This window comes from Oncorhynchus mykiss, chromosome 8 (assembly GCF_013265735.2).
Source record: "Oncorhynchus mykiss isolate Arlee chromosome 8, USDA_OmykA_1.1, whole genome shotgun sequence".
Classification (NCBI taxonomy): Eukaryota; Metazoa; Chordata; class Actinopteri; order Salmoniformes; family Salmonidae; genus Oncorhynchus; species Oncorhynchus mykiss.
In genome coordinates this window covers 4,279,841-4,292,540 of record NC_048572.1, presented here as the reverse complement: position 1 = coordinate 4,292,540, position 12,700 = coordinate 4,279,841, and the positions used below count along the sequence as shown (strand labels likewise).

At 48.5% G+C, this 12,700-nt stretch overlaps 1 protein-coding gene across 3 annotated transcripts in view; it reads left to right on the top strand.

Annotated features, from left to right (window-relative positions):
- Positions 1–12,536, top strand: part of LOC110529162 (protein-tyrosine kinase 2-beta) — a 78,152-nt gene extending 65,616 nt beyond the window's left edge. For 2 of the 3 annotated variants that reach the window (XM_036984587.1, XM_036984588.1), the window contains exons 25-28: positions 2,472–2,496; positions 10,673–10,995; positions 11,095–11,175; positions 11,625–12,536. In XM_036984587.1, coding sequence (XP_036840482.1) covers positions 2,472–2,496; positions 10,673–10,995; positions 11,095–11,175; positions 11,625–11,846 — 651 coding nt within the window. In that variant the 3' untranslated portion in view covers positions 11,847–12,536. Of the gene's footprint in view, positions 1–2,471; positions 2,497–4,154; positions 4,460–4,558; positions 4,640–4,972; positions 5,943–10,672; positions 10,996–11,094; positions 11,176–11,624 lie in introns of those variants that run through there. The other variant, XM_036984589.1, reaches the window with a different exon arrangement.
- Positions 12,537–12,700: the final 164 nt, after the last annotated feature.

The following is a 12,700-nucleotide window of genomic DNA, read 5'->3' as shown; positions in this document are numbered from 1 at the left end:
CGGAACGGGTCCATATTAAAAATAAATCTCATCCTGGTGTCACACTGCCAAGTCTCTGACCACCTCCCTATAGCCTTATCGAGATCAGTCCTCCCATCATCATGTCATCAGCAAACTTGATGATGGTGTTGGAGTCGTGTTCGGCCATGCAGTCGTGGGTGAACAGTGAGTACAGGAGGGGACTAAGCACCACCGCTGATGGGCCGCCGTGTTGATGGTCAGCGTGGGGGATGTGTTATATGCCTGGTGGTGGCCCGGCAGAAAGTCCAGGATCCAGTTGCATAGGGAGGTGTTCAGTCCCAGGGTCTTGAGCTTGGTGATGAGCTTGGAGGGGACTATGGTGTTGAATGCTGAGCTGTAGTCAATGAACAGCATTCTTACATAGGTGTTTCTTTTCTCCACGTGGGTGAGGGCAGTGTGGAGTGCAATAGAGATTCCATTCTCTGTGGATTTGTTGGGGCGGTATGTAAATTGGAAGTGGGTTTAGGGCTTTTGGGATGATGGTGTTGATATGAGCCATGACCAGCCTTTCAAAGCATTTTATGTCTATAGATGTGAGTGCTACGGGGCGATAGTCATTTAGACAGGTTACCTTGGTGTTCTTGGGCATGGTGGTCAGCTTGAAACAAGTTGGTATTACAGACTCAATCAGGGATAGGTTAAAAAGAGTAAAGAGTCTGAGTACGCATTCTGGTATTCCGTCTGGCCTCTTGGCCTTTACGCATGTTAACCTTTTTTAAGGTCTTACATTGGCTATGGACAGCAAGATCACACAACAGTTCCAGAACAGTCGTTTGGAACAGCTGGTACTCTCATGGATGGTTCAGTGTTGTTTGCCTCGAAATGAGCATTGAAGACATTTAACTAATCTGGTAGGCCTGCGTTGCTTGGCAGCTCGCGGCTGGGCTTCCCTTTGTAATACGTGATAGTTTCCAAGCCCTGCCACATCCACTGAGCATCAGAGGCGACGTAATAAGATTTGATCTTAGTCCTGTATTGACTCTTTGCCTGTTTGATGGCGCATCGGAGGTCGTAGCAGGATTTCTTATAATCGTCAAGCTCAAGTCCTCTTTTTCCTGTAGTCCACTAACATCACTCTAACTTCAGGTTAGAGTCCTGCAGCTTTAGCCTTTAGCTCAGTGTGGATGTTGCCTGTAATCCATGGCTTCTGGTTGGGGTATGTACGTACGGTCACTGTGGGGACGACGTCGTCATCGATGCACTTATTTATGAAGCCGGTAACTGATGTGGTGTACTCCTCAATGCCATCGGATGAATCCTGGAACATATTCCAGTCTTTGCTAGCAAAACAGTCCTGTAGTTTAGTATCCGCTTCATCAGACCACTTGTGTATTGAGCATGTCACTGATACTTCCTGTTTGAGTTTTTTGCTTGTAAGCAGGAAGTAGGATGATAGGGCCATGATCTGATTTGTCAAAGGGATGGCAAGGGATGGCAAGGGAGGGCCTTGCATGTGTTTCTGTGTGTGTAGTAAAAGTGATCTAGTGTTTTGTCGCCTCTAGTTTCACAGGTGTCATATTTCACAGGTGACATGTTTCATAGGTGACATGTTTCATAGGTGACACGCTGTTTTGGTCAGAGTTGGTAAAACAGATGACATTTTCCCTGCATTAAAATCCCTGACCACTAGAAACACTGCCTCTGGATGTGAATGTTCTTGTTTGCTTATGGCCCTTTACACCTCGTTGAGAGCGGTCTTAGTACCCACATCGGTTTGTGGTGGTAAATAGACTGCTACAAAAAAAATATAGATAAACTCTCTTGGCAGATAGTGTGGTCTACAGTTTGTCATCAGGTATTCTAATACAGGCGAGCCAAAAACTTGAGACTTCCTTAATAACATTAGAGATCACACACCAGCTCTTCCCCTCATCGTACTCGAGTCTGCCGTCCAAGTCTTGACTCTGCGTAGAAAACCCAACAAGATGTATGTTATCCATATCCTCGTTCAGGCACGACTCATAGAAATTACATAAGAGAGTTACAGTTTTTTTTTTAAAGGTTGATAGGATAGTCTCGAAAGGAGCTCATCCAGTTTTTTCTCCAGTGACTGAACGTTCGCCAATAGAACAGAGGGAAATGGCGGTCTATTTGCTCGCCGACGTAGTCTCGTCAGGATGCCGCCTCGCCTGCCAGCAGCCGCTTCCTCTTTCGAGTCCCGGCGATTAGGGCCTGGGTCCTGAGTAAGCAGAACATCCAGAGCTCCTGACTTGTCGATGTAGACATTTTCATCCAAATTGAGTTTACTGATAGCTTCTGGACATCGGAACAGCAATGTTTTGGTCATTAGGAAATGATGACAGAGACATTATGCAAAAAAAAAGTTACGATCAGCATGAAACAAAAGACAAAAAATAGCAGAATTGGCCACTATCCACTGCGGTGCCATCTTTCTTTATCAGGTCAATATAGTCATTGTCCTATAATCTTATTTTTCTCTCTGTCTGCAGTTACCAGAACCAGAGACTGAACATGGTGAGTGATGAACCTTGACTAAGAATATCCTAGAAATAGAATATCTGGCGGTATCAAGTGTATGTCTAAAAGACACAGCTTTTAGCTTCTCTCCTTCTCTCATCCCCTCTTATTCCTGTTCTCTCATCCCCTCTTCCCTTTCATTCCTGTTCTGTCATCCACTCTCCCCTTTCATTCCTGTTCTCTCATCCACTCTCCCCTTTTATTCCTGTTCTCTCATCCCCTCTCCCCTTTCATTCCTGTTCTCTCATCCCCTCTCCCCTTTCATTCCTGTTCTCTCATCCCCTCTCCCCTTTTATTCCTGTTCTCTCATCCACTCTCCCCTTTCATTCCTGTTCTCTCATCCCCTTTCATTCCTGTTCTCTCATCCCCTTTCATTCTTGTTCTCTCATTCCCTCTCCCCTTTTATTCCTGTTCTCTCATCCCCTCTCCCCTTTTATTCCTGTTCTCTCATCCCCTCTCCCCTTTCATTCCTGTTCTCTCATCCTCTCTCCCCTTTCATTCCTGTTCTCTCATCCCCTCTCCACTTTCATTCCTGTTCTCTCATCCCCTCTCCCCTTTCATCCCTGTTCTCTCATCCCCTCTCCTTTTATTCTTGCTCTCTCATCCCCTCTCCTTTTATTCTTGCTCTCTCATCCGCTGCCCTTTTATTCCTGTTATCTCATCCCCTCTCCCCTTTTATTGCTGTTCTCTCATCCCCTCTTATTCCTCTTCTCTCATCCCCTCTCCCCTTTCATTCCTGTTCTCTCATCCACTCTCCCCTTTCATTCCTGTTCTCTCATCCCCTCTCCCCTTTTATTCCTGTTCTCTCATCCCCTCTCCCCTTTTATTCCTGTTCTCTCATCCACTCTCCCCTTTCATTCCTGTTCTCTCATGCCCTTTCATTCTTGTTCTCTCATCCCCTCTCCCCTTTTATTCCTGTTCTCTCATCCCCTCTCCCCTTTCATTCCTGTTCTCTCATCCCCTCTCCCCTTCTATTCCTGTTCTCTCATCCCCTCTCCCTTTCACTCCTGTTCTCTCATCCCCTCTCCCCTTTCATTCCTGTTCTCTCATCCCCTCTCCCCTTTTATTCCTGTTCTCTCATCCCCTCTCCCCTTTCATTCCTGTTCTCTCATCCCCTCTCCCCTTTCATTCCTGTTCTCTCATCCTCTCTCCCCTTTTATTCCTGTTCTCTCATCCCCTCTCCCCTCTTATTCCTGTTCTCTCATCCCCTCTCCCCTTTTATTCTTGTTCTCTCATCCCCTCCCCTTTTATTCTTGCTCTCTCATCCCCTCCCCTTTCATTCCTGCTCTCTCATCCACTCTCCCCTTTCATTCCTGCTCTCTCATCCACTCTCCCCTTTTATTCCTGTTCTCTCATCCCCTCTCCCCTTTTATTCCTGTTCTCTCATCCCCTCTCCCCTTTTATTCCTGTTCTCTCATCCCCTCTCCCCTTTTATTCCTGTTCTCTCATCCCCTCTCCCCTTTCATTCCTGTTCTCTCATCCCTTCTCCCCTTTTATTCCTGTTATCTCATCCCCTCTCCCCTTTCATTCCTGTTCTCTCATCCCCTCTCCCCTTTCATTCCTGTTCTCTCATCCCCTCCCCTTTTATTCTTGTTCTCTCATCCCCTCCCCTTTTATTCTTGTTCTCTCATCCTACTCTCCACTCTGAAAACCAGCCCCCCCAGACAAGCCCCTGCATCTCACCGGCCCAAAAGCCCAGGCCGCCCCTACAGCCCAGGCCGCCCCTACAGCCCAGGCCGCCCCTACGACCCAGGCCGCCCCTACGACCCAGGCCGCCCCTACGACCCAGGCCGGCCCTACAGCCCAGGTCGTCCCTACAGCCCAGGCCCGCCCCACTGCAGAGCTAGACCGTTCAGATGATAAGGTGTACCAGGCGGTCATGGAGCTGGTCCAGGTGGTGGTGCAGCTGAAGAACGATGTGAACACACTACAGCCGGAGGAGTACATCACCGTCATCAAGGTAAGACATGGAGCTGCTGACTTCAAACACTGTATGATAGTAGTAATAAGCTATATATACAGCTGCATTATGAAGGTCAACGGTCTTCTCTCTCTCCAGTCTGTAGGGCTGACCTTAAGGAGTCTGATACGCAGTGTGGATGATATTCTGCCGACCCTCCATAAGTCCATTAGGACAGAGGTAAGAGTAATTATATATCATATTATTAAGCAGAAAACAGACCAGCGTCTAGACTGTCGTATAATATCTATCTCATCCACTCTTCTGTCCTCTCCTCTCCTCCTCTCTCATATGTCCCCCTGGTCAATTTGAACAATGACATGTCAGAGTTGACAAATTATTCCCTATCTCCTCTTCCCCACTCCCTCTCTCCCTTCTCTCCTCCCCCTCTTTCCCCCTGGTCAGATCGAGGGGACCCAGAAGCTGTTGAACAACGACATGTCATAGTTGACTAACTATTCCCTGTCTCCTCTTCCCCACTCCCTCTCTCCCTTCTCTCCTCCCCCTGGTCAGATCGAGGGGACCCAGAAGCTGTTGAACAACGACATGTCAGAGTTGATCAGTAAGATGCGTCTGGCCCAGCAGAACGCCATCACCTCTCTGAAGGAAGAGTGTAAGAAACAGATGCTGACTGCAGCACACAACCTGGCCATGGATGGGAAGAACCTTCTGGATGCTGTGGACCAGGCCAGGGTCAGGGCCAACCTGGCCAAGCCCAAACCGGAGACCCCATAGTGGGGTAAATACCCACAGGCCCCCCACATCTTTTGTTTTTTAAACTGGAGGACGGAACAGAGCCAAGTATGTTGCGACTGAATGGATGGACTCGGGAGTACAGTGGTCAAGGTTTCATTTTAAGTTGAATTAAGTGTGTCAGAATTCAAACTATCAGAAAAGATGACTTTCCTGATTTTTTTTTGCAATTGGTGTTGTGATTTCTGTATCATCTCGTGTCTTGAATTGTATCGGTTATTTTAAATAGTTTCTCTATCTGTTTAGGTATCCAGGTTAAATTACTTCTAGGTTATTTTCACATGTTTCTAGTATTACTGGCCAGATCAATAGATGTATTAATTTGCATATGTGTTGTTTCATGGAATGTGTAATATTTGTTTCTAGACTAAGAGTTTGACCAAATAGATATAATACCCATTACCTTTCTGTTTTTACATCAGGTTAGTATATTACATTTAACTGACAGTATTGTATTTAAAAAAAAAAATATATATATATATATATATATATATATAGGTAAAAGTATGTTTTCTGTGCTATGATAGAGAATTTAGGAAAGTTACGAAAATGCCAGTTTTGAAAATATTTGAATATCCTGCACCCTTCAATGTTTCCCCCCCCCCCCCCTATCTTGTATTCATCTGTATCATCATGGATAGAGACAATGGACCGATCTTAAATAAACATGTCAGACACTGTGACAAAACAAGTCCTTGGGGACTATACATCTTTAGTCAAGAAGGAATTAGTTACATATAATTGATCTTTAGATGGTAATTCATATATCTGTGAAATTATACTTTTTTTTAAAGTTAATGTTAAGTGGGAAAAAAATGAAAAACTGGAAAATTATATCTGCATAAAGCCATTTGAACATGACGCTATCTGCAATCCAATCACAAGCATGAACCAATACAGGCGAACCAATCAGAACACGTCTTTACCATCTCCCTCCTAAGTATGGTCTAGGCTAGTCCAGCCAACAATAATGGAACGCAAGCAACAAAACAACACACTGTTCGGTGATGACAATAAGTACTCTGATGATCGTAATACATTTTATGAAAGGTGTTCTGACTCTATTTGATCTAAATAGGGTATTCATCTATCATTTATGTATTCAAATAGCTATAGTCTTCTTTACAACTTAGATGTGTATTAGATTGAACCCAGATTGACATTTTGGAGCCATAAGGTTCTATCTACCTGTGATTGCACCCCCCCCCCCCCTAATAAAACTGTTTTTGTCACGTTCTGACCATCGTTTGTGTGTGTTTTCCTTGTTTTAGTGTTGGTCAGGACGTGAACTGGGTGGGCATTCTATGTTGGATGTCTTGTTTGTCTATTTCTATGTCTGGCCTGATATGGTTCTCAATCAGAGGCAGGTGTTAGTCATTGTCTCTGATTGGGAACCATATTTAGGTAGCCTGGGTTTCACTGTGTGTTTGTGGGTGATTGTTCCTGTCTATGTGTTTTTCACCAGATAGGCTGTTTTAGGTTTTCGTTACGTTCATCACGTTCTTTATTTTGTGGTGTTTGCATTGATTCGTGTTTTACGTTTGTTCATTAAAACATGGATCGCAATCTACACGCTGCATTTTGGTCCGACTCTCCTTCGTATGAAGACGAAACTCGTTACAGAATCACCCACCACAAAAGGACCAAGCAGCGTGTCAACAGGCAGGAGCAGCGCGAGGAGACGCGCAATAAGGATTTCTGGACATGGGAGGAAATCCTCGACGGGAGAGGACCCTGGGCTAAACCAGGGGAGTGTAGCCGCCCAAAGGTGCAGCAGGAGAAGAGGCAACAGGAGCAGCCCAAAGAGGAGGTATGGACATGGGAGGACGAATTAGAAGGAAGAGGACCCTGGGCTCAGCCAGGAGAATATCGCCGCCCCAAAGAAGAACTGGAGGCGGCGAAAGCGGAGAGGCGCAGATATGAGGAGGCAGCACGACGTAGCGGATGGAAGCCTGAGAGGCAGCCCCAAACATTTCTTGGGGGGGGGGCTAACAGGGAGTATGGCTACGCCAGGTAGGAGACCTGGGCAGACTCCCTGTGCTTACCGGGGGGCTAGAGAGACCGGACAGGCACCGTGTTATGCAGTGGTGCGCACGGTGTCTCCAGTGCGGGTGCATAGCCCGGTGCGGTATATTCCAGCTCCGCGTGTCGGCCGGGCTAGATTGAGCGTCGAGCCTAATGCCATGAAGCCGGCTCTACGCAGCTGGTCCCCAGTGCGTCTCCTTGGGCCGGCTTACATGGCACCAGCCTTGCGCTCGGTGTCTCCGGTTCGCCTGCATAGCCCAGTGCGGGCTATTCCACCTCGCCGCACTGGCAGGGCGACCGTGAGCATTCAACCAGGTAAGGTTGGGCAGGCTCGGTGCTCAAGAGCTCCAGTGCACCTGCACGGTCCGGTTTTTCCAGTACCACCTCCACACCCCAGCCCTCCGGTAGCAGCTCCCCGCACCAGGCTTCCTGTGCGTGTCCTCGGCCCAGTACCACCAGTGCCAGCACCACGCATCAGGCCTACAGTGCGCCTCGCCTGTCCAGCGCTGCCAGAGCCTTCCTCCTCTCCAGCGCTGTCGGAGTCTCCCGCCTGTTTAGCGCTGTTAGAGCCTTCCTTCTCTACAGCGCTGCCGGAGTCTCCCGCCTGTTCAGAACTGCCAGTCTGCAAGGAGCTGCCAGTCTGCATGGAGCTGCCAGTCTGCATAGAGCTGCCAGTCTGCAAGGAGCTGCCAGTCTGCAAGGAGCTGCCAGTCTGCAAGGAGCTGCCAGTCTGCAAGGAGCTGCCAGTCTGCAAGGAGCTGCCAGTCTGCAAGGAGCTGCCAGTCTGCAAGGAGCCGCCAGAGCTGCCTTTCTGCAGGATGCCGCCAAAGCTGCCAGTCTGCAAGGAGCCGCCAGAGCTGCCAGTCTGCAAGGAGCCGCCAGAGCTGCCAGTCTGCAAGGAGCCGCCAGAGCTGCCAGTCTGCAAGGAGCCGCCAGAGCTGCCAGTCTGCAAGGAGCCGCCAGAGCTGCCAGTCTGCAAGGAGCCGCCAGAGCTGCCAGTCTGCAAGGAGCCGCCAGAGCTGCCAGTCTGCAAGGAGCCGCCAGAGCTGCCAGTCTGCAAGGAGCCGCCAGAGCTGCCAGTCTGCAAGGAGCCGCCAGAGCTGCCAGTCTGCAAGGAGCCGCCAGAGCTGCCAGTCTGCATGGAGCAGCCAGGGCCGCCAGTCTGCATGGAGCAGCCAGGGCCGCCAGTCTGCATGAAGCAGCCAGGGCCGCCAGTCAGCATGGAGCAGCCAGGGCCGCCAGTCAGCATGGAGCAGCCAGGGCCGCCAGTCAGCATGGAGCAGCCAGGGCCGCCAGTCAGCATGGAGCAGCCAGGGCCGCCAGTCAGCATGGAGCAGCCAGGGCCGCCAGTCAGCATGGAGCAGCCAGGGCCGCCAGTCAGCATGGAGCAGCCAGTCAGCATGGAGCAGCCAGGGCCGCCAGTCAGCATGGAGCAGCCAGTCAGCATGGAGCAGCCAGAGCAGCCAGTCAGCATGGAGCAGCCAGAGCTGCCAGTCAGCATGGAGCTGCCAGTCAGCATGGAGCTGCCAGTCAGCATGGAGCAGCCAGAGCTGCCAGTCAGCATGGAGCAGCCAGATCTGCCAGTCGACCAGACTCTTCCAGATCTGCCAGTCGACCAGACTCTTCCAGATCTGCCAGTCGACCAGACTCTTCCAGATCTGCCAGTCGACCAGACTCTTCCAGATCTGCCAGTCGACCAGACTCTTCCAGATCTGCCAGTCGACCAGACTCTTCCAGATCTGCCAGTCGACCAGACTCTTCCAGATCCGCCAGTCGACCAGACTCTTCCAGATCCGCCAGTCGACCAGACTCTTCCAGATCCGCCAGTCGACCAGACTCTTCCAGATCCGCCAGTCGACCAGACTCTTCCAGATCCGCCAGTCGACCAGACTCTTCCAGATCCGCCAGTCGACCAGGATCTGCCGGATCCAACCACCTGCCTGAGCTTCCTCTCAGTGCTGAGCTTCCTCTCAGTGCTGAGCTACCCATCAGTCCCGAGCTACCTCTGTCCCGAGCTGCCCCTCTGTCCCGAGCGGTCTTTAAGGAGGGTAACCTATCTAGGGACGCTAAGGAGGTGGACTAAAACTGTTATGGAGTGGGGTCCACGTCCAGCGCCAGAGCCGCCACCGCGGACAGATGCCCACCCACACCCTCCCCCATAGGTTTAAGTTGTGCGTCCGGAGTCCGCACCTTGGAGGGGGGGTACTGTCACGTTCTGACCATCGTTTGTGTGTGTTTTCCTTGTTTTAGTGTTGGTCAGGACGTGAACTGGGTGGGCATTCTATGTTGGATGTCTTGTTTGTCTATTTCTATGTCTGGCCTGATATGGTTCTCAATCAGAGGCAGGTGTTAGTCATTGTCTCTGATTGGGAACCATATTTAGGTAGCCTGGGTTTCACTGTGTGTTTGTGGGTGATTGTTCCTGTCTGTGTTTTTCACCAGATAGGCTGTTTTAGGTTTTCGTTACGTTCATCACGTTCTTTATTTTGTGGTGTTTGCATTGATTCGTGTTTTACGTTTGTTCATTAAAACATGGATCGCAATCTACACGCTGCATTTTGGTCCGACTCTCCTTCTCATAAAGAAAACCGTTACAGTTTTACAAATGTCTCAGGATTTTTGATACTCTGTACTTGTGCTACCTTTAAGGTCTTACTGGGTTATGAAAGAATTCACATCAAAACAATTCTGAGATCAAGGCTGTGAAAACTTTAATACTCAATATCTCAGAACTAAGTTTTGTGCCGATAGAATATTTATAGTCCCAACGTTACAAAAATTATAATTTGTGTCGTAAATGTTATTAACAAACATTTTTTGGTGTTTTTTTTTGGAGGATGTTCCCATTTTCGTACGTTAGGCCAATGTAAAGACTTCAATCAGTACTCTCATCCCCTCTCCCCTTTCATTCCTGTTCTCGCATCCCCTCTCCCCTTTCATTCCTGTTCTCTCATCCCCTCTCCCCTTTCATTCCTGTTCTCTCATCCACTCTCCCCTTTCATTCCTGTTCTATCATCCCCTCTCCCCTTTTATTCCTGTTCTCTCATCCCCTCTCCCCTTTTATTCCTGTTCTCTCATCCCCTCTCCCCTTTTATTCCTGTTCTCTCATCCCCTTTCATTCTTGTTCTCTCATCCCCTCTCCCCTTTTATTCCTGTTCTCTCATCCCCTCTCCCCTTTCATTCCTGTTCTCTCATCCTCTCTCCCCTTTATTCCTGTTCTCTCATCCCCTCTCCCCTTTTATTCTTGTTCTCTCATCCCCTCTCCACTTTTATTCCTGTTCTCTCATCCCCTCTCCCCTTTTATTCCTGTTCTCTCATCCTCTCTCCCCTTTTATTCCTGTTCTCTCATCCCCTCTCCCCTTTCATTCCTGTTCTCTCATCCCCTCTCCCCTTTTATTCTTGTTCTCTCATCCTACTCTCCACTCTGAAAACCAGCCCCGCCAGACAAGCCCCTGCATCTCACCGGCCCAAAAGCCCAGGCCGCCCCTAAAGCCCAGGCCACCCCTACGACCCAGGCCGCCCCTACGACCCAGGCTGCCCCTACGACCCAGGCTGCCCCTACGACCCAGGCCGCCCCTACGACCCAGGCCGGCCCTACAACCCAGGTCGTCCCTACAGCCCAGGCCCGCCCCACTGCAGAGCTAGACCGTTCAGATGATAAGGTGTACCAGGCGGTCATGGAGCTGGTCCAGGTGGTGGTGCAGCTGAAGAACGATGTGAACACACTACAGCCGGAGGAGTACATCACCGTCATCAAGGTAAGACATGGAGCTGCTGACTTCAAACACTGTATGATAGTAGTAATAAGCTATATATACAGCTGCATTATGAAGGTCAACGGTCTTCTCTCTCTCCAGTCTGTAGGGCTGACCTTAAGGAGTCTGATACGCAGTGTGGATGATATTCTGCCGACCCTCCATAAGTCCATTAGGACAGAGGTAAGAGTAATTATATATCATATTATTAAGCAGAAAACAGACCAGCGTCTAGACTGTCGTATAATATCTCTCATCCACTCTTCTGTCCTCTCCTCTCCTCCTCTCTCATATGTCCCCCTGGTCAATTTGAACAATGACATGTCAGAGTTGACGAATTATTCCCTATCTCCTCTTCCCCACTCCCTCTCTCCCTTCTCTCCTCCCCCTCTTTCCCCCTGGTCAGATCGAGGGGACCCAGAAGCTGTTGAACAACGACATGTCATAGTTGACTAACTATTCCCTGTCTCCTCTTCCCCACTCCCTCTCTCCCTTCTCTCCTCCCCCTCTTTCCCCCTGGTCAGATCGAGGGGACCCAGAAGCTGTTGAACAACGACATGTCATAGTTGACTAACTATTCCCTGTCTCCTCTTCCCCACTCCCTCTCTCCCTTCTCTCCTCCCCCTGGTCAGATCGAGGGGACCCAGAAGCTGTTGAACAACGACATGTCAGAGTTGATCAGTAAGATGCGTCTGGCCCAGCAGAACGCCATCACCTCTCTGAAGGAAGAGTGTAAGAAACAGATGCTGACTGCAGCACACAACCTGGCCATGGATGGGAAGAACCTTCTGGATGCTGTGGACCAGGCCAGGGTCAGGGCCAACCTGGCCAAGCCCAAACCGGAGACCCCATAGTGGGGTAAATACCCACAGGACACCCACATCTTTTGTTTTTTAAACTGGAGGACGGAACAGAGCCAAGTATGTTGCGACTGAATGGATGGACTTGGGAGTACAGTGGTCAAGGTTTCATTTTAAGTTGAATTAAGTGTGTCAGAATTCAAACTACCAGAAAAGATTTCTGTATCATCTCGTGTCTTGAATTGTATCGGTTATTTTAAATAGTTTCTCCATCTATTTAGGTATCCAGGTTAATTTACTTCTAGGTTATTTTCACATGTTTCTAGTATTACTGGCCAGATCAATAGATGTATTAATTTGCATATGTGTTGTTTCATGGAATGTGGAATATTTGTTTCTAGACTAAGAGTTTGACCAAATATATATAATACCCATTACCTTTCTGTTTTTACATCAGGTTTGTAGTATATTAAATTTAACTAACAGTATTGTATTTTTTAAAATATATAATTAAAAGTATGTTTTCTGTGCTATGATAGAGAATTTAGGAAAGTTACGAAAATGCCAGTTTTGAAAATATTTGAATATCCTGCACCCTTCAATGTTCCCCCCCCCCCCCCCCCTATCTTGTATTCATCTGTATCATCATGGATAGAGACAATGGACCGATCTTAAATAAACATGTCAGACACTGTGACAAAACAAGTCCTTGGGGACTATACATCTTTAGTCAAGAAGGAATTAGTTACATATAATTGATCTTTAGATGGTAATTCATATATCTGTGAAATTATACTTTTTTTAAAAGTTAATGTTAAGTGGGAAAAAAATGAAAAACTGGAAAATGACATCTGCATAAAGCCATTTGAACATGACGCTATCTGCAATCCAATCACAAGCATGAACCA